Source organism: Cynoglossus semilaevis, chromosome 4 (assembly GCF_000523025.1).
Source record: "Cynoglossus semilaevis isolate Cse_v1.0 chromosome 4, Cse_v1.0, whole genome shotgun sequence".
Lineage (NCBI taxonomy): Eukaryota > Metazoa > Chordata > Actinopteri > Pleuronectiformes > Cynoglossidae > Cynoglossus > Cynoglossus semilaevis.
In genome coordinates, this window is record NC_024310.1 from 15,545,545 (window position 1) to 15,568,488 (window position 22,944).

At 40.8% G+C, this 22,944-nt stretch overlaps 3 protein-coding genes and 2 non-coding genes across 7 annotated transcripts in view; 4 read left to right on the forward strand and 1 right to left on the reverse strand.

Moving 5' to 3' along the window:
* The window catches only part of dyrk1ab (dual-specificity tyrosine-(Y)-phosphorylation regulated kinase 1A, b), a 16,756-nt gene extending 6,673 nt beyond the window's left edge, over nt 1–10,083 (forward strand). Inside the window, 7 exon segments of the mRNA XM_025054912.1 lie at nt 1–80; nt 202–488; nt 614–760; nt 1,014–1,154; nt 2,504–2,807; nt 3,382–3,506; nt 4,234–10,083. The exon segment at nt 1–80 is cut by the window's left edge and continues 56 nt beyond it. Coding sequence (XP_024910680.1) covers nt 1–80; nt 202–488; nt 614–760; nt 1,014–1,154; nt 2,504–2,807; nt 3,382–3,506; nt 4,234–4,824 — 1,675 coding nt within the window. The 3' untranslated portion in view covers nt 4,825–10,083.
* Nucleotides 10,084–10,531: 448 nt separating this feature from the next.
* trnap-cgg (transfer RNA proline (anticodon CGG)) lies at nt 10,532–10,603 on the forward strand. The gene has a single exon. It is a non-coding gene; the product is annotated as a tRNA-Pro (tRNA).
* Nucleotides 10,604–11,336: 733 nt separating this feature from the next.
* Nucleotides 11,337–11,408, reverse strand: trnap-agg (transfer RNA proline (anticodon AGG)). Its single transcript has one exon. It is a non-coding gene; the product is annotated as a tRNA-Pro (tRNA).
* Nucleotides 11,409–11,573: 165 nt separating this feature from the next.
* On the forward strand, nt 11,574–16,128 carry thap12b (THAP domain containing 12b). Its single transcript, XM_008309557.3, has 5 exons — nt 11,574–12,045; nt 12,595–12,715; nt 12,794–12,901; nt 13,222–13,258; nt 13,346–16,128. The coding sequence occupies exons 1-5, from the start codon at nt 11,957–11,959 to the stop codon at nt 15,226–15,228; spliced, it is 2,238 nt and encodes a 745-aa protein (XP_008307779.1). The 5' UTR covers nt 11,574–11,956; the 3' UTR covers nt 15,229–16,128.
* Nucleotides 16,129–16,276: 148 nt separating this feature from the next.
* On the forward strand, nt 16,277–22,908 carry map6b (microtubule-associated protein 6b). Of its 3 annotated transcripts, XM_017032196.2 has the most exons (4): nt 16,277–17,908; nt 18,900–19,116; nt 19,610–19,643; nt 20,523–20,605. In XM_017032196.2, the coding sequence occupies exons 1-3, from the start codon at nt 17,166–17,168 to the stop codon at nt 19,637–19,639; spliced, it is 990 nt and encodes a 329-aa protein (XP_016887685.1). In that variant the 5' UTR covers nt 16,277–17,165; the 3' UTR covers nt 19,640–19,643; nt 20,523–20,605. The 3 variants fall into 3 exon arrangements, with proteins under 3 accessions (XP_016887685.1, XP_016887683.1, XP_016887684.1); XM_017032194.2 differs by lacking the exon at nt 19,610–19,643 and having other exon boundaries at nt 20,523–22,908; XM_017032195.2 differs by lacking the exon at nt 19,610–19,643 and having other exon boundaries at nt 18,900–19,110; nt 20,523–22,908.
* The last annotated feature ends 36 nt before the right edge of the window (nt 22,909–22,944 follow it).

Genomic DNA, 22,944 nt, shown 5'->3' on the forward strand with positions numbered 1-22,944 from the left:
TTTCCTCAATCAAGCTCAGATTGAAGTGCGTCTGCTTGAGCTCATGAACAAACATGATACTGAGATGAAATACTACATTGGTAAGTGGATGTCGGACTCTGATTTCATCATATTATTAAATTATATTGGTGATTGTTTTTCAAAGATGGGTGGGGACTGGTTTTTCCTGATTCTGACCTACTACTTTCTGAATTTCCACAGTTCACCTAAAGCGTCACTTCATGTTTCGGAACCACCTCTGCCTCGTGTTTGAGATGCTTTCATACAACCTGTACGACCTGCTTCGGAATACCAACTTCCGTGGTGTTTCTCTGAACCTTACCCGGAAGTTTGCTCAGCAGCTATGCACGGCGCTGCTCTTCCTGGCCACACCAGAGCTCAGCATAATCCACTGTGACCTGAAGCCTGAAAACATCCTCCTCTGCAACCCCAAACGCAGTGCCATTAAAATAGTAGACTTTGGAAGCTCATGCCAACTGGGACAAAGGGTACGTGGAACAAACACTAAGTCACGGTGTTCATTGCCACTTGTGTTTACAACACTTATGTTGCTTGAAGTTTTTTCCTTCATTTAAGCAGATATTGAAACTACGGGTCCGATTTCTTTTTATAGATATACCAGTATATTCAGAGTCGCTTCTATCGCTCTCCAGAGGTGCTGCTGGGAATGCCCTATGACCTGGCCATTGACATGTGGTCTTTAGGTTGTATTTTGGTGGAGATGCACACTGGAGAACCTCTCTTTAGTGGCGCCAATGAGGTAAAGGAACCAACTGACACATGGGAATTTCTTTGTTGTTCTTTGTTTTGCCTTCAATATAAAAAAAAAACATTGTTTTGCACACACATGTATTGTGGACTTAAGTGATCAGAAAGAGAGATCAAATGCATTTTAATCAATATGTAAATTTTTTTTGTTTTTTCATTCAACAGACACGGTCAAGTATCATCTATAAAACTAACCTAAAATGTAAGTCAAGAGAAAGTAACCTGCCTGAAACATTTCTCAACAGGTGGACCAGATGAACAAAATCGTGGAGGTTCTGGGAATCCCACCTAATCACATTATGGACCTAGCCCCGAAAGCCAGGAAATTCTTTGAGAAGCTTTCGGATGGTACATGGAGTGTAAAGAAGACCAAAGATGGCAAAAGGGTGAGTGTTCACTTGAGACACGTTCCTAAATGTGTGGTTTTGTACCAGAAGCAGTGTAGTTGATCTGCTGTTCTGAACAACAGCAGTGTTTCATCAGAATTAGGCCTGGCCTTCTGCGGCAGCAGTGTTTATTTGACTGGATCTTTGTCTCCTTTTCTAATCTATACACTTAAACTGCACAAGGTTATAACTGAAACAAAAAGTGTGACCAAAGCCATAGTAGAAACGTGTAATATCAATTATGTATTTGTAATAACGGAATATCATGGAAGACACACACTGACACACATTTACTGATTTAATGCACATCACATATTTCTCCATGACGCTGCTGTACACACACACACACACACACACACACACACCCACACACCCTCTCTGCCACTTCTCATGGTGGTGCACATATTTCTAGAAACAATATTGCATTATTACTGCTTGTATATTGCTCGTTCTATTGATAATATTATATTTTATTAATATTGTACCTGTTATATTCCATTGTATGTTGTTAATGCATTATATTTTTACTATTATCACAGTCGTTGTAATACTACTATATTTATATTTATATATATTGTAATTTTACTATTATATTTCCATTCTAACTATCATAGCTATATACTGCAGCTATAATACAATAATTTGTTGCTTTTTGCACATTACACATTTCTGAGGCTTGTACTATATTATTACAGTTACTATTATTATATTGTTTATATTGTTTCTTTGGTGTTTTTTATACTGCTTCATTGCACATATTTGTGAATATTGGTTTAGTGTTTCTACTGTTGTACATTTCAATACCTTAAATATTAATGAAATTGTGAACTCCTGTTCCTGGTTGGAACTGTAGTTGAATCTCTACAGCCTACAGCTTTACTCTATTGTTTATAACTGGGCTGCTAAACCATAAATCCCCACAATAACTTGAACTCTTAACTCTTATCAAACACAATCATTTGAGATATTGCTTTCGTTTTAGGATTATTTTCATCTCTCACTCAAAATCAATAGGCTTTTGGCTCTTTCCCAGCTAAGTTTTAGTCTTCTCTGTGGACACAATTTATCTGCCTTACTTGCTGCTAAATTTCTGCTAACTTAATTTTAAGGCAGTCTGGCTTGAATGAATCTCAACACAGTTTGCGAGTTTTCATAAAATGTGCAGATGTAAAGGGTTTGTTGTGCTGTGTTAGGCCCCCACTTCTGCAGTTAAAAATATGGTAAAATTAAATTTGTTCGATTTGGTTGATATTTGAATCTTTTTGCAGTTTGTTGACCATTTGTTTTTTCATATAAAATCCAGCTGTGAAACAAGCGTAAATTGTTTTTTCTCTTATTCTATCCCACAGTATAAGCCTCCAGCCTCACGAAAGCTCCACTCTATCCTGGGTGTGGAGACAGGCGGCCCAGGCGGCCGGCGGGCAGGGGAGTCTGGCCACGCCGTCGCTGACTACTTGAAGTTCAAGGACCTGATCCTACGGATGCTGGACTACGACCCCAAGAGCCGCATCCAGCCCTACTACGCCCTGCAGCACAGCTTCTTCAAGAAGACAGCAGATGAGGGGACCAACACGAGCAGTAGTGTGTCCACCAGCCCCGCCCTGGAGCAATCACAGTCATCGGGAACCACCTCCAGTACCTCCTCCAGTTCAGGTTGGTCCTGATCTAACTACCGCAGCAGGCTTTAGTGTCACATGGGTCAGGTTTCATGACCTGGAGACAATTCATGTCAGTTCTGTCTTTAATCTTTACCTGGTTTGGACTAAGACCTGAATCTAGGAAGAATATTTATCTGTATTTTTACACTCAGAAACCTCTAAGACTATATTTTACCTACACTGATATGAAGGTAACTTCTACATTTGTCATTATACCAATTAACTGCAGACACAGGTCTCCAGATTTGTGTCCAGGACTGTATGACACAAAAGATCAAATGTCTGGACACTGGGCCATATAGGTTTTACAACGTGTGTACTAATTGCACTTCAACTAAATTGAATTCAAGTAATTTGTTTCTGGAAGTTAAAGGGTATTCTGGACTTCCTGTTAGGACAGCTTATGGGCAATCTTCTACTGAGTGAATTTGTAGCTGTGAATGTTGGAACATCAGGGAGGAGGAAGTTTAACACTGATGTTTGTATCTTGTACATGTGTTGTACATGTATCTTGTGAAGGTTACACCTGTAACTATTTACACCCTTAACTATTTTTCCTCAATCTCCAGGAGGATCATCTGGAACGAGTACCAGTGGCAGAGCAAGATCAGACCCCACTCATCACCACTTGCACAGTGGAGGACACTTTGGCACGACCATGCCCGCCATGGATGGTGATGGTCTCTGTCCACAGGTCAGTAATCAGCCATCATAACAAGTCAACCAAAAACATCAACACTGTAACTCTTAGTGGTCTTTTGTCCTTATTCTGTCATCATAGCTGATAAAATATAGCAATGAGCATATGAATACCTAGGGTTATACTAAAAACATGTAGGTAATAGTAAGTGAAGTAAAAGAAATGCCTGAAAATACCAAAGTAAAAGTATCTCAAGATGATCTAGACAGGAGGGCGTTAAAATGGTAAAATTGCGTCACTAAAAATGGCAACAAACACTAGGTTAGGCACAAACACAAACCCAGTCAAAGATTTTAACTGAGTGAGAGAAAAAACACCAAAAGTTCTACTCACATGTAAAAGAAGCACTTAAGCACTCTAGTTTAGTTTAATTGTAGTTTAGTTGTAGTTACTTAGTTCCTGTTCCCAGCTATAGTTTAGTATTTGGTCTTAAACCATTCCTTCATAAAGGACACATAGTTCTTGGAACTAGATTCTTTTGAACTGGGTACTTTCCTGTGTTCCTGTAGATTTCCTGATACTTAAAATATTGTTTGGAACAGGAAGAAATCTTCTTTCCTTGAAGAAGTTACTGGTATTGTGCCTTGATCTGATACTAGCTCCCTTGGTGCATGTTCCACCCAGACTTAACCATGTGTCCTATAGTGTATTCACTGCAGCGGAAATTTAAGGTGTTGTTCAGTTGTTTGCCTGACTTTCCTTTTTTTCTGATGGCCACCAGGCCAGACAGCCGTACCCACCACCACTCGTGTGGGGAGGAGGTGTCGGACCAGAGCCGGTGACCGGAGAGACTCATCCGGTCCAGGAAACCACCTTCCACGTTCCACCCCAGCACCCTAAGGCGCTGCACCCACACTCACATACTCACCACCACCACGGGCCAATGATGGCGACGAGGCCGCGTCCACGCCACTACGCCTCTCCAACGCACAGCTCCTCCACGCAGGACTCCATGGAGGTGGTGCACGGCCACCTGTCTATGACCTCCCTGTCTTCCTCCGCCTCCTCTTCCTCCACATCGTCCTCTTCCACTGGGAACCACGCCAACCAGGCCTACCAGCTCCGCCATTTACCCCCTGGAGCGCTGGACTTTGGCCAGAACGGTGGGCTGAGCATGGGGCTAGGTGCCTTCTCGAACCCGCGGCAGGAGACTGGCATGGCGGCGCACCCGGCGTTCTCCATGGGCGCCAGCGCGGGGCCCGGTGGCCACTACTTGGCGGAGGGTCACCTGGGCATGAGGCAGGGCATGGAGCGGGAGGAGTCTCCGATGAGTGGAGTGTGTGTGCAGCAGAGTTCCATGGCCAGCTCGTGACTGCACTGACGTTTTTGGCTGTGTGTTCCCCCTGTGCGTCATTTTTAAAGGTGGTGTTTTTTACTACAAAGGTGTGTTGAGAACAAAAAGCTGCTCATGTCAGAAGGGAGATATCACTGATCACGGAACCGCTACTACAGAGAAAAATCTTTGTTCGAAAAGTATATATGTAATTTCCATCTGTTCAATTTTTTTTGTTTTTTTTGTTTTTTTTGTTTTTTTTTTTGGAAAATCATTAGGCACAAAATAATATGGCAGAACCATAGTGAGAGTGAGACATCCATCAGCACCATTTCACCATGTTCACATCCTCACTGTTAGGTATTATGTGGCAGAATCTCTTACAGGAGCATTTCAGAGCAAGTAGCTGTTGGTGAAAAGTGTGTCGCGTTCTCTGGGACAGCCTGACATTACTGTTCCACTGGTTCTTCTTTTTTTTTTTTTTTTTCCCTTTTAAGTGAGATTTCCCATTGATGCTGCTGGTAAATCCTTTAGCTCGATGGAGACCAGGAAAGAAAAGTGTTTGGCGGTTGATTTTTCTTGTCGTCGGTCGGTGAAATTGTGTAACTCTTGTGGAAGAGAAGCATATTAGCAGTGGAATGAGTCCTTATCAGCCTGTGCTAGCCTGGCGTGGACAGAAGGATGAAGAAAATGGCAACCCCTGCTATCAACACCACCACCACCAATACCACCAGCCCTCGGCCCCGACGGCTCCCTGGGTCGAGCCGGGCCGGGCACAGATGAGAGCAGCGATGGGCGTAGGAGATGTCAGTATCCAGCAGGATCTGGCCCAGTTACAGAAAGAAGTCAGCGGCTGGTTCCAGATAAACCTTTGGCCTTATGACTCATGGACTTTGAAAGGAGATGGAGCTGGACATTATCATTTGAATTAAGATGGCTTTTCTCTATTTTTCTCTCAAGACAGCCCTTAATTCTTTAAGGAAATTAAAAATAAACAACTTAGCAGAGGTAAACACGTACGGTAATTTGAGGCCTTTCTCGACAAAGATGACTTCTTCAGCAGGGCCCCATGTAACAGGGTCGTATTGTACACAACAACCTCCTAAACTAAACGTTACTTCCTTAAACAAAATCTTATTCACTGGGTGAGGATTTTTGCCGTGGAAAGAACTATCTATTCCAGAGTCTACTCCCCTTTTTTGTGTTTTCTTATGATTTTTTTTCTCCCTTTTTTTGCATGTAGTTCCTCATCAGAACCACCTGCACAAGTCTCTCCATCCAAAACACGGAAACTGAAGAAGAAAAAAAGAATTATGTGACTGCCTTTTTTCTCTCCTCAAAATTATGCTGTGAATTTTACAAGAATTTATTTTCCCTTTGGATATGTTTTTATACCAAAGCAGTTGTTTTATAGCATATAGGTGTCTGTAACCAATAATGTAGCAGTTCACCACTTTGACGCAAAACTTTATCGAGACCTTATTTTAACGTCAATATGAAACAAACAGCTGCAATATTTTACTTTAGCGAAAAATGGAGGAACCGCTGTGGAGACCGTTGGCTATTATTGTGTTCTCTTTCTCTCTCTATCGCTCTCTCTGAAAATAATTGTTTTTGAAACATCTTACCAAAACTCGTTTCCATCATAATTGGTAGATTATTTTTGGGAGTCTTTTAAAAGTAAAATAAGAAACTTTGATATGTTTTAGAAAAATTGGTAGTTACTCTGCAGGCTCCAGAGTAGCAAAGATAGAAGCTGAAGGTTTAAAACAACAATGACAAGGAGACAAATTGGTTCTTATTCTTTGTTGTTGTTGGGTTTTTTGTTTGTTTTGTTTCTCTCTCTCTTTTTTTTTTCTCTTTTTTTTCTGTTTTTTTGGCCCCACCATACTATTTCAAAGGGTTTTGCTGCCTTTCATACATCCTTAAGTCAACTTGTCTACTTTTTCTGGAAATATGAAACTGAGATAAGGTCATTGTTAGAATTAGGGCTGTCACTTTTTAACAAAAATCAAAGGATGTGTTGTTATATAATTAAACACGTCACCTGTAGATTTGTGCCAGAAATCTGGTTCTATGGAGAACAAAAGGTTGAAGTGAACAGAGCTATCTGTCCTTGTGTGAAAGACAAAAAGTTGAAACAGATTTGTCTTGATGTGAGAAGATGCTCAGACATAAACAGTATCAGTAACGCGTCTGAACCAAAATATAAAATTACTTCTTCAACTGTGTAGTGCCACTTCCTGTTTTCCCCGTCTGGCAGAAGTGTTCCGTCTCTGTTCTAAAGATAATCTTCAATTAAAAAGACTCATTTTGATCCAGTTTCTATGTGATGTACAAAAGGCTTGACTGATATTGGGTATCAGTGTGTCAGGTTCTCTCCCTGATCTCTACTGAGAACCAGATTAGTTCTACTCCTACACCAAACTAGTCTAGTTATTAAACCAGATGTGTTCCAGTCAAGAGATAAAATGGAGTTTACCACATGGTGCAGTCTAGACTGGATCTGTTCCAGAAACAGAGTTTGTGGAGAAGCTCAACATCAGTGTAGTTTCTTCCTGTCTCCAGCTGTGGTTCTGACCTGTGCAGTATTCAGAGAGAACTTTGTCTGTTAGTAATGCTCATGCACTCTCTGCAGCAGCTTAATCTGTGCTGCATCCATCGGTCCAGACTGAGCTCAATCAAAGTTTTCAAGTGTGTTCACCTTCCAGCCCATACTATAAAATTATAGCCCTATAAGGGTGCTTTTACTACCTGATTGTGGTGTCCAGGGGAGTTGTGCTTCCCTCATGTACCTTGGTTTGATTTCGTTTGCCACAAAATGTTCACTTTGGAGGGGAAAAAATCTGAAAGTTTTGAAAATATTCTGCCAGTCAGTTCTCTGATTTGTTTGAGAAATGTTCAGCTACTGGAGCAGAGCTTTATTATATTTCAACAGTGTAGACCTTTTTTAGCTCTCTGACCAGACCTGTGTGTCTGAACAGTATCCAGAACCATATTAAAAACAAATTGGTTCTGTGCTCAGAAGAACGACATTGTCATTAATTGACTTGTGTTGCCATCGTAAATCAGTACTGTGCTCAAATTTAAGAACAAATTACCCTTGTGAGAACTTTTCTAGAAAACTGTTTGTGCCGGCAACCAGAACTAGTTTGAAAAATGAGCATCAGTGCAACTCCTCTGTTCTCCTGTGGTTAGACAAAATGTGCTGCATCATCAGAGCTGAATACTTCAGTACCTAAATTTGAATTTGAATTTTTTTTTCTATTAAAAAAAAAAGTTAAATTAAAATGTGAAGAAATAACCTCCCTTTTTTGTTGATGGAAATTTGTACATCAGGGCACACATGATGTGGCGCTGTAACATTTGCAGAAACATGAGTTGCGAACAACTATCAATCACTGTCTACTTTAGAAACCTTTAGTAAATACATGCTTGCTGTACTGTGTCTGTCAATCAGCATAACAGCTGTGTCAGAAACGTCCCTTAAAGGTGAAATATATTGACATTTGTCTTAATGTGGATTAAATGATATTGCATTGACTTTTACCCATTTTAAGAAAAAGTGGTACTATTTTTGACCAGCAGGGGCTGCCTTGAAAATGGCCTTTAGCTAGTTTTCCATAAAATTTCCCCTAAATTTATCTCATGCTTATTTCATAAAGTTCTGCTGTTTGTAGTTTTTATTGTCAGCCTTAAGGCTACACTAAAATATGTGGGTAATGAGGGGGCGGGGACAGAAGCTGAGTGGCAACATTTGATTGTATTGTTTTTCGGTCCACATGTTTCTGCCTAGAAAGATTCAATAATCATAATTTAAAAGAGTTCAGTCTACTTATGGTCAAGTGTGCCATCTGCTGGGGTGTTTTGACTTGTAACTTTTTTGACTTTTCTATCCATTATCAATGAACAGAAATATACAATTTGGACTAAAAGTGACAGCCCTAAAAGGGATTGCAGGGCAAATGTAAACGTGTAAAGACTCGGTCCTGACTTAGAAGAAAATTCCTTGGATCATCGTTGTCTCTGAGGAAAGGGGGCGGGGTGTATTCATCAGCCGTGCTCACATGCTTCAGTAATTTTTTTTTCTTTGATTTCTGGGAGTTTGAAGTGTTTTCATTTTTGCTAATTTTTATCAACTTTTTAAAATTAGACAAAAACCTTAAAAAACTGCCCACAGCCACCGGGTGTCGCTAGCTGACATCATTTTGTTAAGCTTGGTATGATTTCCACAAAAATGTTAAAGCTACCTATAGTGAGATTGGAGTTTTATCTAGATGTCAAGGTTAAGAGAACAGAATTTTTTAAAAGGTTTCTTTCATATTCTTGAAAAAAAATTGAGAAATTTTAGAGAAACAGGCTGGAGTTTTTTTTTCATACCGGTTACTAAACATTCCAAAAATAAAGACTGAAAAAGAGACAAAAAAAAAAAAAAACATTGACTGCAGTGACTCGTAAGTGTGCGCCTATGTCCAAACTCATGCTGATTGACCTCTTCTTCTTCTTTAGAGCAGTTGTCATGAAATGCAGCCCCTTTTTAATAGTTGAAATAGAATTTATGTATATATTTATATTTTTTTAATAAAGGAAGTATAGAACTCACTACCTTGCTCCTGCTGGTATGTTGATTATGTTTGTCCAAAAAATTGGTGACCGACCAACCATTCAGTGGGCAGGAAACTCCTGTTTTCTTAGTGGTGATTTCAAAAGAAACAACAAAAAACACCTTTTGCCTGATTTTTGTTTTCTCTTATTTTTGTGGGTGAAAGGTTTGAACTTGACTACATCATCAGGACAACGACACTATGAGGTAGGGTTTGAATCAAACAGGGAAAAGCTAGTTCTTCAAACCTTAATAATTTTCACAGGGTATATTGTAAGTGCATGTACATCACAGAAACCTTACATTTTTGGTTCTATGAGAAGCACATGGTTGAAAATTAAAAAAAAAATGTTTTGAAAATTTCCATCATCATAGGCCTGTTAAGTTTGTGGGTTTAATCACAAACAGGAATATTATGTAGACTTGTTGACATTTCCTGACAACCGATGTCCAAAATCCTAATTTAATTTTGATTTTGTTTTTTATTATTTTGATATCTATTTTTTTTCACATTTTTCCACGTTTTTTTGTACATGCAACATGCACTATAGAATTGAAGAGCATGGGGGAAAAGGATCAGTCCATGTATCCACAGATTGTAAGATCTAGTCAAGACTTTGCTGTGTTTATGACAATGCCCTTTGTATTATATTAAGACAGTCTTATGTATGATATATAAAAAGAAGTTAATTGAAGTGTTCTCTGCCTCTGTTGTCTTTATTCTTCATGACTGCAGACACCCTCACATCACCAACCTGAAGTTCAATGTTTACTCTGAATTTATTAAAATACAATAAAGTATAAATCTGTAAATCTAACAATGGCTATCAAGGTCTAATCTATGCATGAAAAGCTAGTAAAAAAATCTACTACAATGTTGTTGTTTTTTTACATTTTGGGTACAAATATAATAACCAGGGAATTCAGTATGAAGTTTAGAAAGAAGTCCTAATATCTTCAGCGTAACCAAGCTGCGTTAGAGGGACCCATTATAAAACAGTTGGTTGAACCTGGCCCAAATAGCCAACATTCGGTAGAAATTAGTTCAGGTCTTGTAGATAGTTTTGATTGAGTTTGCGGGCGGGTTACGATCACTCTGTATGATAGTTATATAATTACATTGTACCGGGTATTAGGCGACCTGGCTCGTTGGTCTAGGGGTATGATTCTCGCTTCGGGTGCGAGAGGTCCCGGGTTCAAATCCCGGACGAGCCCTCCATTCCTTTTCACGGACAGTATAGCTTGTGGCTCTTGTACTTTTTTTTTTAAATGTAGAAATGCATATATATATAAGGGCAAATCTAGTAAAACATATCTAATTCAGGAAATTTCTATGTAAATCTGTCCACACCAGAATTTTATTGAGAATGTTACATCGAATACACCAAGATATTTACATAACACATTTAGCACATTTAATTTTTATCGCTCTCTTACTTTCAGCGTGGTACCAGGTGTATGTGTGTTTTAATGCCTAGCAAAATCATTGCCTGGGTTTGGTTTCATCTTCATGTTCAAATGGTGAACGAGGTAAAAAATAAATAAATAAATAAACCTCATGAAGCTGGGCATTAAAACTGTGTTAATTGCTCTCCCTGCAGGGGAGCTTGAGGTATTTCTGTATAACAAAAAATTGGTAAGTGAATATTTAAAAAAGAAAAACACATTACAATACATATATTTCACCCCCATTAAAAATACCAAACGTTTATAAATTTAAGAATTTAAATAATATAAAACGTTTTACGTATTATACTTTTTTTTTCTAATTGTCACAGAAGATTGTCATATTCAGAATTATCCAGATAATTTTCTAATTAGATTTAACACTCAACCCTCGTATTAAGTTTATTTCTACACTCTTGATTTGCGATCATTTTAAGTGAGTAACATTCTATAGTGAATTGTTATAATAAAAAAAATAGTAACTTGCGTTAAAAAAAAAAGTGGGCTCGTCCGGGATTTGAACCCGGGACCTCTCGCACCCTAAGCGAGAATCATACCCCTAGACCAACGAGCCGATGAGTTAACAACGGGATTATAACTATTGATATGATATATTATGATATATATATATGTTGTATAGATGTTAATGAATTAGTCTATTGACTTTGGGCCATTAGTCCCGTTGTATAGATGTTGATGATTTAGTCTATTGACTTTGGGCCATTAGTCATTCTCCGTTTACTCGATATCTTCCCAGAAAATCAATTGCCTTTGTTGTGAGGAATAGTGAAGAAGAACAGATGACCAATCGTCTTCTCTTTAGATCTGTCCTATCAGACGGTTTGTAGGCGGGGATTAGACAAGTCAAACATATTTTTCTGATATGAGCCGTTAGCGTCAAACTGATAAACATTTTTTATTTAACCTTAAACGTTAGTAAAACTTCGTAAACCTTCGTCGGAAATTTTAACTTTAAAACGCTACGAACCAACAGGCCAAAGGCGCCAAAGGCGAAGCTGACGTCATCAACTTTGTCGCTATATTGAATACGCTAAGCTAGCAACGCTAAGCTAGCAACGCTGCATACCATAGAGGTTCAAAAATTGAAACCTAAAATTTGAAATGCCGAATTTTTGCGCTGCACCGAACTGTACAAGGAAAAGTACTCAGTCGGATCTGGCTTTCTTCCGCTTCCCACGAGACCCAGAGAGGTAGGCTGCGTAACTTATCAACATAGCAATTACTATACAAACTCCTGATGAAAAATTCAATGTCTAAATGTTAACTATAATATCGGACCTAACTACCTATAATTATGAGACACAAACGTAAATATTTTGACAAGGATTACCTTCAGAGGTGAGTGGACTAAAATGTAGATCACGAGTACAATAACCTGAAACTATGGAATTCAGAGATGTGAGGGTTAATATTGATTACAGCATTGCCAACCACAATAAATGACCAACGTACTTAGACTGAAAATAGAGTGCATTCGGATCTGAAGGATTAGTTAAAATGTGAGCGGATCAGGGAGTTACTAACTTTAGTAAATTTCGTTTCCTTACAACAACAAATATCTGTCATGTGACAAAACAGCCACCGCATATTTGATAGAAATGATCTTCTAAAAAAACAGTGACCTTTTTATTTTACATTTAAAAATATAACAAATAATAATATAATTAAACAAATTCTTACCACCCTTTTTTAAAAAAAATCATATTAATTTTTTATTTGTAATATTTGTTGTTCTGTAGATGCCGTATCTGGGTGGAGAACTGCCGCAGAGCAGACCTGGAGGACAAAACCTCAGACCAGTTGAACAAACACTACAGATTATGTGCAAAACATTTTGATCCAGCCATGGTTTGCAAAACTGTGAGTGTCTGTTAAAATGTGACATTATTCAGACTGTAAGAAGTTAATGTACGTTAAGTGTATGTGTGTGTTTATCAGAGTCCCTACAGGACTGTGCTGAAGGACACAGCCATCCCGACCATATTTGATCTGACTAGTCACCTGAAAAACCCCCACACCAGACATCGCAAGAGGATCAAAGAACTAGTAAGTCTAGAATAATCCAGCAGCAGGTTAGTCTGGGGAAAAAGTGACATGTAGGCTGTAAACTGAAGGATTTGTCATATCATGCCGTCTCTTCTTCACCATGTCAGAAACTACAGTGGCTGTTGTTGTCTGCATGATGTGGTAGAGAGGTCCACCTCCAGGGGCACCATGTTATCTTTAAAAATCTACATTGAGCATCATTTGCCACCAATCTTTTCACCAATGTCTACTCCAATATTTATTCCAATTCTCCAATTCTCACGCTTTGACCAAGTCTTGATTTATTATTGAAAATTAACTAAAACATTTTTTTATTTTAGACTGAAGAAGACATAAGAAAAATGAAGGAGAGAAGATGTAAGTTAATATATATTTATATATGTTCATCAGTGCTGAACAGCTTAAAAATAGGTGGTGCCTTTTTCCTCCTCTGTCTCTACCCAGTGGCATCTTCCATTGACCAGCTCGTTGCCAAAAAAGATTTGTCAGGCGAAGACTCAACCAACGCCACCGAGGACGAACCTCAGCTCTCCACTGAGGACAGAGAGTTTCGAGAATATCTGAGGTCTTTGTTTGAGGTGGTTGTCATGTCTGCAAAACAGTGCATCCCTTTAACTGCAACTGAGAACGGGTCCGACAACTTCCAGACTCTGCTGGAGTATCGCATCAGCGTCGGAGATGAAGCTCTGAGAAAACGGTTCGAGGCGACTGCTGTGAACACCAAATACTTGAGCCATGAGCAACAGAACCAGCTGCTGGACGTCTGTGAGAACACAGTCAGGGAGGAGATGCTCCTGGAAGTAAGGGAGAGTCGATTTTTCTCTCTGGTGACAGGCAACCTCCTGGAGTTTTCCGGTGAAAGATACCTCCCTCTGTTTGTCCGCTTTGTAAATCAGCAGAATGTCCTTCGGGAGGAGTTTGTAGATTTTGTGTTGTTTGATGTTGACGAGCCGTCACTGGTGGAAAGACTAGAGGCCCAGCTCACAGATCGTTGGGGTTTGAGTATGGAAGACTGCCGTGGTCAGGCCCACCAGGCCAGTGGTTCCTCCACCACCAAGATGAAAGCTGTGGCAGTATTACTGATGGAGAAGTACCCTCTGGCTCTGAACATGCCCTGCTCCCACACAGCTCTGAATGTCCACCTAGCCAACAGTCTACCTTATCCTAATGTCCAGGTCATCATGGAGACACTGAGAAGAATTGGTAACCTCTTCAGAACCCACTCCACTCAGTATGAACTTGAGGCTTCCATTGCTACCCATCACCAGAAGAATGAAGAGAAGGCTGCAGTTCTAAAACAAGCCTGTGCAGCAGGGTGGACGGAGCGCCACGATGTCTTTGACGTTCTTCTGGATCTGTTCATGCCCCTGATTCTCTGCATGGACGTTATCTGGACCAATAACGAAGGAAAGTTTAACAACACTGTCTCAGCAGACGCATACAGCATCGCAGAAATTCTCGCTGACTTTGAGATTATCGTCACCATTGTTATTTTAAAAAACGTCCTCACCTTCACCAGGGCCTTTGGGAGAAATCTCCAAAAAGAAACACTTGACGTGTTCTTTGCTGCCAACAGTCTCACTGCTGTCTTGCATTCCCTCAACGAGGTCAACGACAACATCGACGTCTATCACGAGTTCTGGTACGAGGAGGCCATGAGTGTGGCTACTGTCATGGAGATTCCTGTGAAACTGCCCAGACTGTTCCTCCGTAAGCAGCAGGTGGCAGACATGGATGAGATCCAGACAGAAGCCTATTTTAAGGAGTACGTGACCATTCCTGTTATCCGTGGAGTCATGCAGGAGGTGGAAGACATGTTCTCAGACACCAACCTCAAAGCTCTTAAATGCCTGTCCCTGGTCCCAGCCATCATGGGTCAGATGAAGTTCAACACCAATGAGGAGAACCACGCAGAGGTTTACCGTGGCGATCTGCCCAACCCGGACACGCTTCCTGCCGAGCTGCACTGCTGGAGGATCAAGTGGAAGCATCGGGGCAAAGAGGTGCGACTGCCGACCACCATTCATGAGACCCTACAGTTGCCTGATGTCAAGTTCTTTCCCAACGTGAACTCCTTCCTGAAGGTCCTCTCCACATTACCTGTGCTCCAACTAGAAGACAAGGACGGGAACTCGGCCAATCAGCGGCTGCAGGCGTATCTCGCCAACACACCAGTGCAGCTGCGCAACAAAAGTCTTGCCATGCTCAGTATCAACACCCATGTCAAACATGACCTGGATGTCATGGTTGACAAATACTGCAGACTTTATTCTGAGGATGAGCCGGAGGCTGAGGAGACGACTGAGGAGGAGGCTGCTGCGAAGTAATTCCAAAACAGAGAAGGGGGAAATGATTTGGTCATTTCACAAATGGCAAATAATTTCAGCCTCAGTCTACTCCTCTACCAAGAAACTGATGTTTAGAAACACTCACTCCTTGACACCAAGGTCCATAGAGAATTTTAGTGAATTTAGGTCCATAGAGAAAATCATTGATTTTGGCTGCTGCTCCACTGCTGCCTCCTGTGGTCAGTTTCTGTTACTGAGTTCAATCTGATCTTAAATCGATAGATTTCAATCAGTGATGTCACAAAAACACATTTGAACTTGAATACATTTTGATGGAGGCAGGAGTGGATCAACAACTGCTGTGTTTCTGGAGGCTAGAATCACTGGATTTCACTATGAGGTTTGGTGTCAAAGAGTCGATCTCACACAAACTGAGGGTTTAGGTTAAAGACTGAATAAATGATTGGTTTACAAAGACTCAGCTAGTCGAATGAACATTGGCTGTTACTGTGGTAAAAGTATGTTGTGCTGGATAAGGACAAGAAATGAGGAGGAACTGGAAGAAAACAGACCATAGTCCTGGAAGATGGTGGTTCTATGGTACATGTACCACTTGTGGCAGTGAGGCAGCATAAGTGTTAATAAACAGTGTGAAGGTTGATAAAATCAAGGTGTGGGAAAAAAGGTCCCAGCTGATGGTGCAGTACTGTGGCATTGTAAATGATCATTTTTGATTCGCTCCCAAAATATAAAAACTGATGGAGGACTGTGTTGTGAGGGGGTGGGTAGTGTGTGTGTGAGGTGAAGCACAAAGCTGTTTGCCTTCTAAGCCTCGTCTTACAGTCACACTGGGTTATTTTGCAGAACCTGTCACAGAACTGAGCTGTAAATATTTTTACATTTGTTTTTTTAAATAAATATTTTATGTATCAGAAAACATTTCTTTGTCCTGTGTGTGTGTGTCTGTGAATGTTGAAGTTATGGCTTGATACCCATAAACGCCTTTGCAGTGACTGAGAGGCACCACAGGAGGGAGTGTTACACCACTCTGGGCAAACACTTGTGGTTGTTTCATCTAGATCATGTGATCTGTTTTGCCGATGAATTTATATTTTTTTCTTTATATTTGACTGTTAGTTAATTCAATTTTTAAAATGTGGGGAAAAGCGTTTTGTTCAAGAATTTTTATCAACAATAAAATTACCTGTAAATCAAACAATACTTTAATTTATCTTTTAGGAAAAATTACATTTACTGTTTGGTCTATGTACTCTCCTACTAACCACCTGAAAACACCTGTCCCTCTCCCAGTCCCACCAGTCTGAACCAGAATGAATTACTAATGTGATTATTAGACTATTCATCACACACTGTACAATGAAGTAGTACTACGATCTGGACTCCACTCGCACTGCAGGTGCACTCGCTTTCCTTTTCTGCAGTTTCTTCGTCTGAGCTCCAGAGATCACTGTAGGGTCAGGGATCTATGGGTTCAATTCCTCTCACTCCTTCACTCTATTTCAGTCTCCTTCATGTTACCTGCATTTAACCCATCACCAAAGTGAACAGGGAGCATCTTAAGTGGTAATTTGGCAGCTGATGGACTCGAACCTGAAACCTTCTGGACCCAAGTCCGCTTCCACTGTACTTGCAGCACTCGTATTGTGTTTTGTCTTGGGGGGCGGGGGTGTTCTTACATCCCACAGAGTTTCTGTGTTCGGCCCTGTTCAGGGTAGGAGGGGGAGGAGTAAAGAGAGGAAGAGGAGTTGATAGGAGGAGTGTCGGTCTATGCTGGTGATGTTGAGTCTGAGCAGAACCAGAATCTTATTAATCTAACAAATCTGAGTCCAAACCTCTGCAGCTGAAAATCCGCAGATCCTGACCAGAGCCAGGACCAGAGCCAGGACCAGGACCAGGACTTTTTTGCTTCTGTGCTTCAGTTTCTACTCCTCTTCCTCCTCTTCGTCATCTTCACCATGGCGTGGCCGTGCATCACGCGAGCCTGCTGCATCAACCGCTTCTGGGCGGACCTGGACAAAGCGGACATCGCGGTTCCGTTGGTTTTCAGCAGATACTCAGATGTGGACGCGCAGCATCTGCTCCATCAGCAGAGGGCCGCGGCCGTTGCCATAGAGACGCAGCCTCAGCATCTCAGTGGAGGAGAGGAAGGGCAGCAGGAGGAGAAGGCGGCCGTCGCGGGCGGTGCCGCTGCGGCCAAACATGGCTCTGCCGCGTCCGTCATGCGTCAGGACTTCAGGGCCTGGAGAGTTCGACCTGAACCAAGCTGCAAACCCAGAGACGCGTACCGACCCACTAGCGGACCTTTCAACGACGTGACCCAGTACCAGAAGGATTACAAGGCGTGGCCTTTACCCAGGAAATACGACCACCCGTGGATCCGCAGAGAAGGAGAAAGCGGCGTGGAAAAGAGCGTCAGGGAGGAGAAGGTAAAGGAGAAGGAGGAGGTGAAGGAAAAGAAGGAACTGAAGGCGGAAAAAGAGATGAGGGAGGAAAACAAGGAGACGAAGAAGGACGAAGTCGAGAAGCAGACGAAGAAGATGAAAGAGAAGAAAGTGGAGGCGGAGGAGAATGAGAAGAAGGAGGAGGTGGTGCTGAAGAGGAGTTTGAAGAAGGAGAAGGAGGAGCAGAGCAGAGACCGAGCAGTTGCTGATGCCTTGAACAAGCAGATCAAGAAGGTGATCGAGTCTTCCAGCTACAGGTGAGAGGGTACAACGTCATCAGCACTTCATCAGGAAACAGCCAGGTTCTAACAGCTCTGTTTTACAGAACTCTTTGTTTCTTTAGGTAAATAAGTGTTAGCATGTTTTAGCAACTTTTAAGGTCAGTTTTAGTTGGATTTTTAACTTCTTATAAAACTGTCTTAGTATATGCAGTTTTTGCTGATGAAGTTGTGACCATATGTTGAACATCATTCACTCATCATTTCCTCTAACATTTCCTCAGCTCCTCCTTCGTCGCCTGCAGTAAACTAATATTTCCTCACAGATAAACGTTTCATTATTGATTTTTTCTCTTTTTCTTTGTCTGGTCAGAGCTGAGAAGAATTAAAGCAGCTCAGCCCTGAACCACAGTCAAATAAAACAATATTAGTTCTTGATAAATGTCAGAAAGATCATTTGAACTGCACTGGTACATAACAATGACATTATCAATGTATTCAAAAAAATGTCTTAATTAGACACAAGTAATGATAAAATATCTTAGTTTTTCTCTAATCTGGACGTAACTAAAGAAATAAACTAAACATTTAGCATTAAGCACTAAATAGGAACAGCTAAAGGAAATTAAAGGTAATTTAACAACAACATGTAAAAAAAACTGTCACTGTTCAGAAACAAATACTTCATATATATAATATTTATAATATATTATATAATAGTCAAATATTGACCAAAGCTGTGGTTTAGTGGGGGATGAAGGTAAAAATAAAACTGAATTTATATATAAAAAAAATCACATAACACTGTGTTAAAAGGTCATTGGTAACTTAAATTTGATCATTTAGCTCTGAAATATTTGACAAAAATGACCAATAAGCAACTATTGGTCAACTACTAAATAATTACAAAATAAAAAAATGTGATTTCACTGTTTTAAATTAAAATTTAGAACTTATAAGAACTTCACACAGCTACATTTAGGATCCCACATGTAAACATTTCAAACCCCTCCAAACCTTCTTTTTCCAGGACTGAGTTCAAGGCCTACAAGGATGTGAAGCCTGTAAAACCCATCAAGGCTCCATCTCAGTACAAACCCCCTAAGGAAGAGACCAATCTGGAGACCAGCTACAGCGCCACCTTCAGGGGAGAGCAGGTGAAGGCCAACCCCGCTGACAACAAGCTGCTGGAGCGCAGGAGAATCCGCAGCCTCTACAGTGAACCCAGCAAAGAGGCCAAGGTCAAGGTCAGAGAGAGTGTGAGCGTGACTGTGCATGTTCACTAACCTAACGTCAACAATCATTTTATTGGTGTTTCCGTTCAGATTTAACTCATGTTGTTTCATATGTCAGAGCTGAGAACAAGTTCAGAATCCCTGCTTCGGTCCTTTGTTTCTCAGTAACAAGTGTCCAACCAGGGTCCTGTAGATCTCACTGTCCCAGAGTCAGCAGTGATGGAGCTGAAACCACAACAACAGTCAGGAAAACAGACACCTTAGCCCAGAAATGTTTTATCAAACCAGTGGTTCTCAAACCATTAGTTCTCCTTCAACAACAAACCAAATCTGCTCAGCGCTCCACTAAGACTGCACCTCCTCCTGCTCCTTATACTGTGACGAATACTCTTTGCTCCCAAACTTTGCTCCCCTCACCCCCGCCCCTTCTGTTGACCCTCCTGATTTCAGCATCACCAGCTGTTTTAATGTTGTGCTGACGTGGCCCCGCCCTCTGTCATTGTAGGGCGTGTCAGAGACTGAGAACCAACTGTAGTCAGGTTTGTGTTTCTTGGTTCTTCTTCTTCTTAAAGGCATGAGCTGAGGCATATATGCACACACACACACACACACACACACACACACACACACACACATCAGCGTAACCCTGACCTCACTGCCAACACCATGTCATCTCACATTAAAGACAAGAGAGGCCTTTGGAACACCGCACTCAGCGCCTCAGTTCATCCTGGATGGAACTGTTTCACAGCAGCACATACAGTATGTTCCTTCACAAAGCTAGATCCTGGTAGAACTCTGCACAAAGGCACGTTCACCTCGACTCCAACATTTCAGTACTAACCACTGGGATTAAAACCTGAGACCTGGCTATCAAACAGTTTAATCCAAAGATAGCTACAAAATGTAAAAAAAGTTCAAAAGATCAAAAATTCTGAAAGAAAGTTGAACATAGTTAAAGGTGGTAATGTAATAATAAGGAAACATAGTCATAGACTAGAAAAACCAAAGGGTAAAAAGTGAAAGATGCAGTAAAAAAACTACTGTATTAACACTGGGCAAAATGATGTACCAGTTTACAGTATATATATATATATATATAATATATCTAAAAAACATATATAACATATATGAAAATAACAATGTCAGCAAAAATGCACCAATGATAGGTAAACATAGACGCGACCAAATAGAGCTGAGGAGAAGCTTCTCACGTTTTAATCCTGACTGTCAAACTTCACTGTTTAACATCAACCGCGGATCTGTTTGTTCCAACAGGAAAATAAACAAATCTGGCTTAATCTGAACCCTCTGCTGTCTTCACCTACTCTTCATCACCAATACAATCCACTCATCTCCACCCTCCCTCAGAGGCTGGAGTCTCACACAGTCTCACCCTTGTCTCTTCTCTCCCTCAGACTGAAAAAACACCTCCTCACAGCAAACCCAAAAAGACTGCCACCACCTCCACAGGAAAGACGATGAGAAAAACCAAAGAGAAGCAAATCGCTGGCCTCCAGTCGGCCAAGAAGAAACCTCCTCATGATCTTGCCGCTCCTTCCCCTGCTGTGACGGCTGCCGAGGCACCACCCGAGAGTGGAGTCACCAAGAAGAGCAAAGAGATCAGCAACAGACTGGCTGAAGCAAAGCAGTGAAATGTAAAAAAAACCTCTGCAGCTTTTACTAAGAGCTTCAGCTAACGAAGAACGTTCACCACTGAGGAGGTCTTCAGGCTGCACTCGTGACCATCTGATGACCATCTGATGAGATGACTGTCTGATCATCATCTCATGACCATCTGAGCATCATTTGTTGTTAAAAAAATAAACATGATCAACTGAGAATTATCACAGGTAGATGGTAGAAATGATGATGGTGATGATGATGATGATGATGATAATGATGGTGATGCAGTGTGGACATTTCTTCAGGTGAACCTTCTCTTTGCTGTTTCTTTCCTCACCTGCTGCTCATTTTAGTTTTCACAGTCCGTGTTTATGCAAATTACTTAATGCAACTAATTTAACGTGTGTGTGTGTGTGTGTGTGCACATGTGTGTGACGACTGTACTCTATATTGTACAGAGAAGCGTTTTCATTGAGCACTTGATTTGCACATGATTTATGTATGTGTTTGTGATAAACACTGAGTGAGTAAGATTTAGTGACATCCAGTGGTGACAATGCAGATGATGACAAACCCCTTATTTGACAGGCCTCTGTTATTGTCTGTCAGATGACTAATTGGTTCCAGACAACCCTGGACCGGCTGTGACTTTTCCATTGTGATTCTTTTTTCTTTTTCCTTGCAACTTGAATGTAAAGGTTCTTTTCTCTCTGAGCTGCTGTGGAACCAGAGCAGCAAAAAATGTCAATCTAGACAGTGTTGGTTTCATACACTGAACCAAAGGACTTATGGGTAGTGATTTGTGAACCATCCAAAACTTTACACACTGGACCTTTAAGAGAAGCCGGATCCTAAATCTTGGTTTCAGTGCTTCAGTTCATCCCCGGTGCTGGTGTCATTCAGTGGTTCAGGATCACTCCTGGTGTATTCACTTTGGTTGAAGAAAGCTGTAAAATAAGTGCATGTTTGAGGTCGGTGTTCGAGGTAGAGTAGAATCAGAAAAACACGGCTGAGCTGAAGACGTGGCAGTTGTGTTTGATGCATGAGCATAAATAAAAGACACTTTTTTACAGGCAATGAAGGCATCACCAAGAATAGTCACAATAGCTAGAGCCAGGGTTCCAGCAAGGAACGCCAGGAACCATCTTTAAAGATCTAAATAGTTCATGTCCTCTTGTGGTCTACATCCCATTGTAACGATACCGATCACTTGTGTGAAAACAGTCCTTCAGGTTCTACCAACAGAGTTCCTGTGCTCCCTGATGGTCCTACCTCTGAAACAGGAACTGATTTGGGGGTAAAAAAAAAAAAAACAGTCACAGTTTGAATTTTGTTCCTGGTACTGAATGTCTACCTTTGATCTCTCTCCTTGTTTTTCTTTTTACATATTCAAATCAAATGTAGAGAAGCGGAAGATCAATGTCAACAAGAGAAAACTGTATGTGAGAAAAGAGAAAAAACATCTGGGTCACGGACCCTAACTCTGCAGGGCTGCAGGGCTGCTGGACTTTTAGCCAGTATAGAACTTTTGGTTCCCAACCACAGGGAGGCAGCCCAATACAATTTTAACTCCCAGGGTGGAAATGTTTTCAAAGTATCTTCTGGTTCTCTGCATTTACTTTAAATAACAGAAAAGCACTTGGTACTCGGTACCAGTTCTACGTTTGGTTCTATCCCAAGTTTCAAGTTCTTGTCCCTGTAGTAGTTGTAGGTACAATATCTTGTTAAGGAACTTTTCAGCGTTCTTTTGGCTTCACTCACAAACACATTCACTGCAGATTCACTGATTAAACAGGCAAACAGAGTAGAACCAGAACCACTAGATTTAATTCAATGTTAATTACTGGCTGTAAACCAGTGAGTAGATGATGGGATGGTTGGGATTATAATGAAGGAGAAGTTTATATAAATGAGTTGTGTTCTCTTATTGAGTTCTGGGGATTGTTTGTAAAATCCAGTAACTGGTTAACTCATTTAAGTAACTGGAAAATGATTCAAGTTTGTTTAAGAACGGAACCAAACAGGTGGAACTGATGTAACTGATGTAACAAGTGAATGTTTAAAATACACTTTAACAGAAGCAGTGTTTTGTTCACATCTAATGTTTACTCCCTCCTCCTCCTCTGAGCTGTGCTGCTGGAAATGTGAAATAAAATTAATCCAAATAAAAGACTTTCACTCAGAACTGACTGACAAATCTGCAGGTTTGAAAGA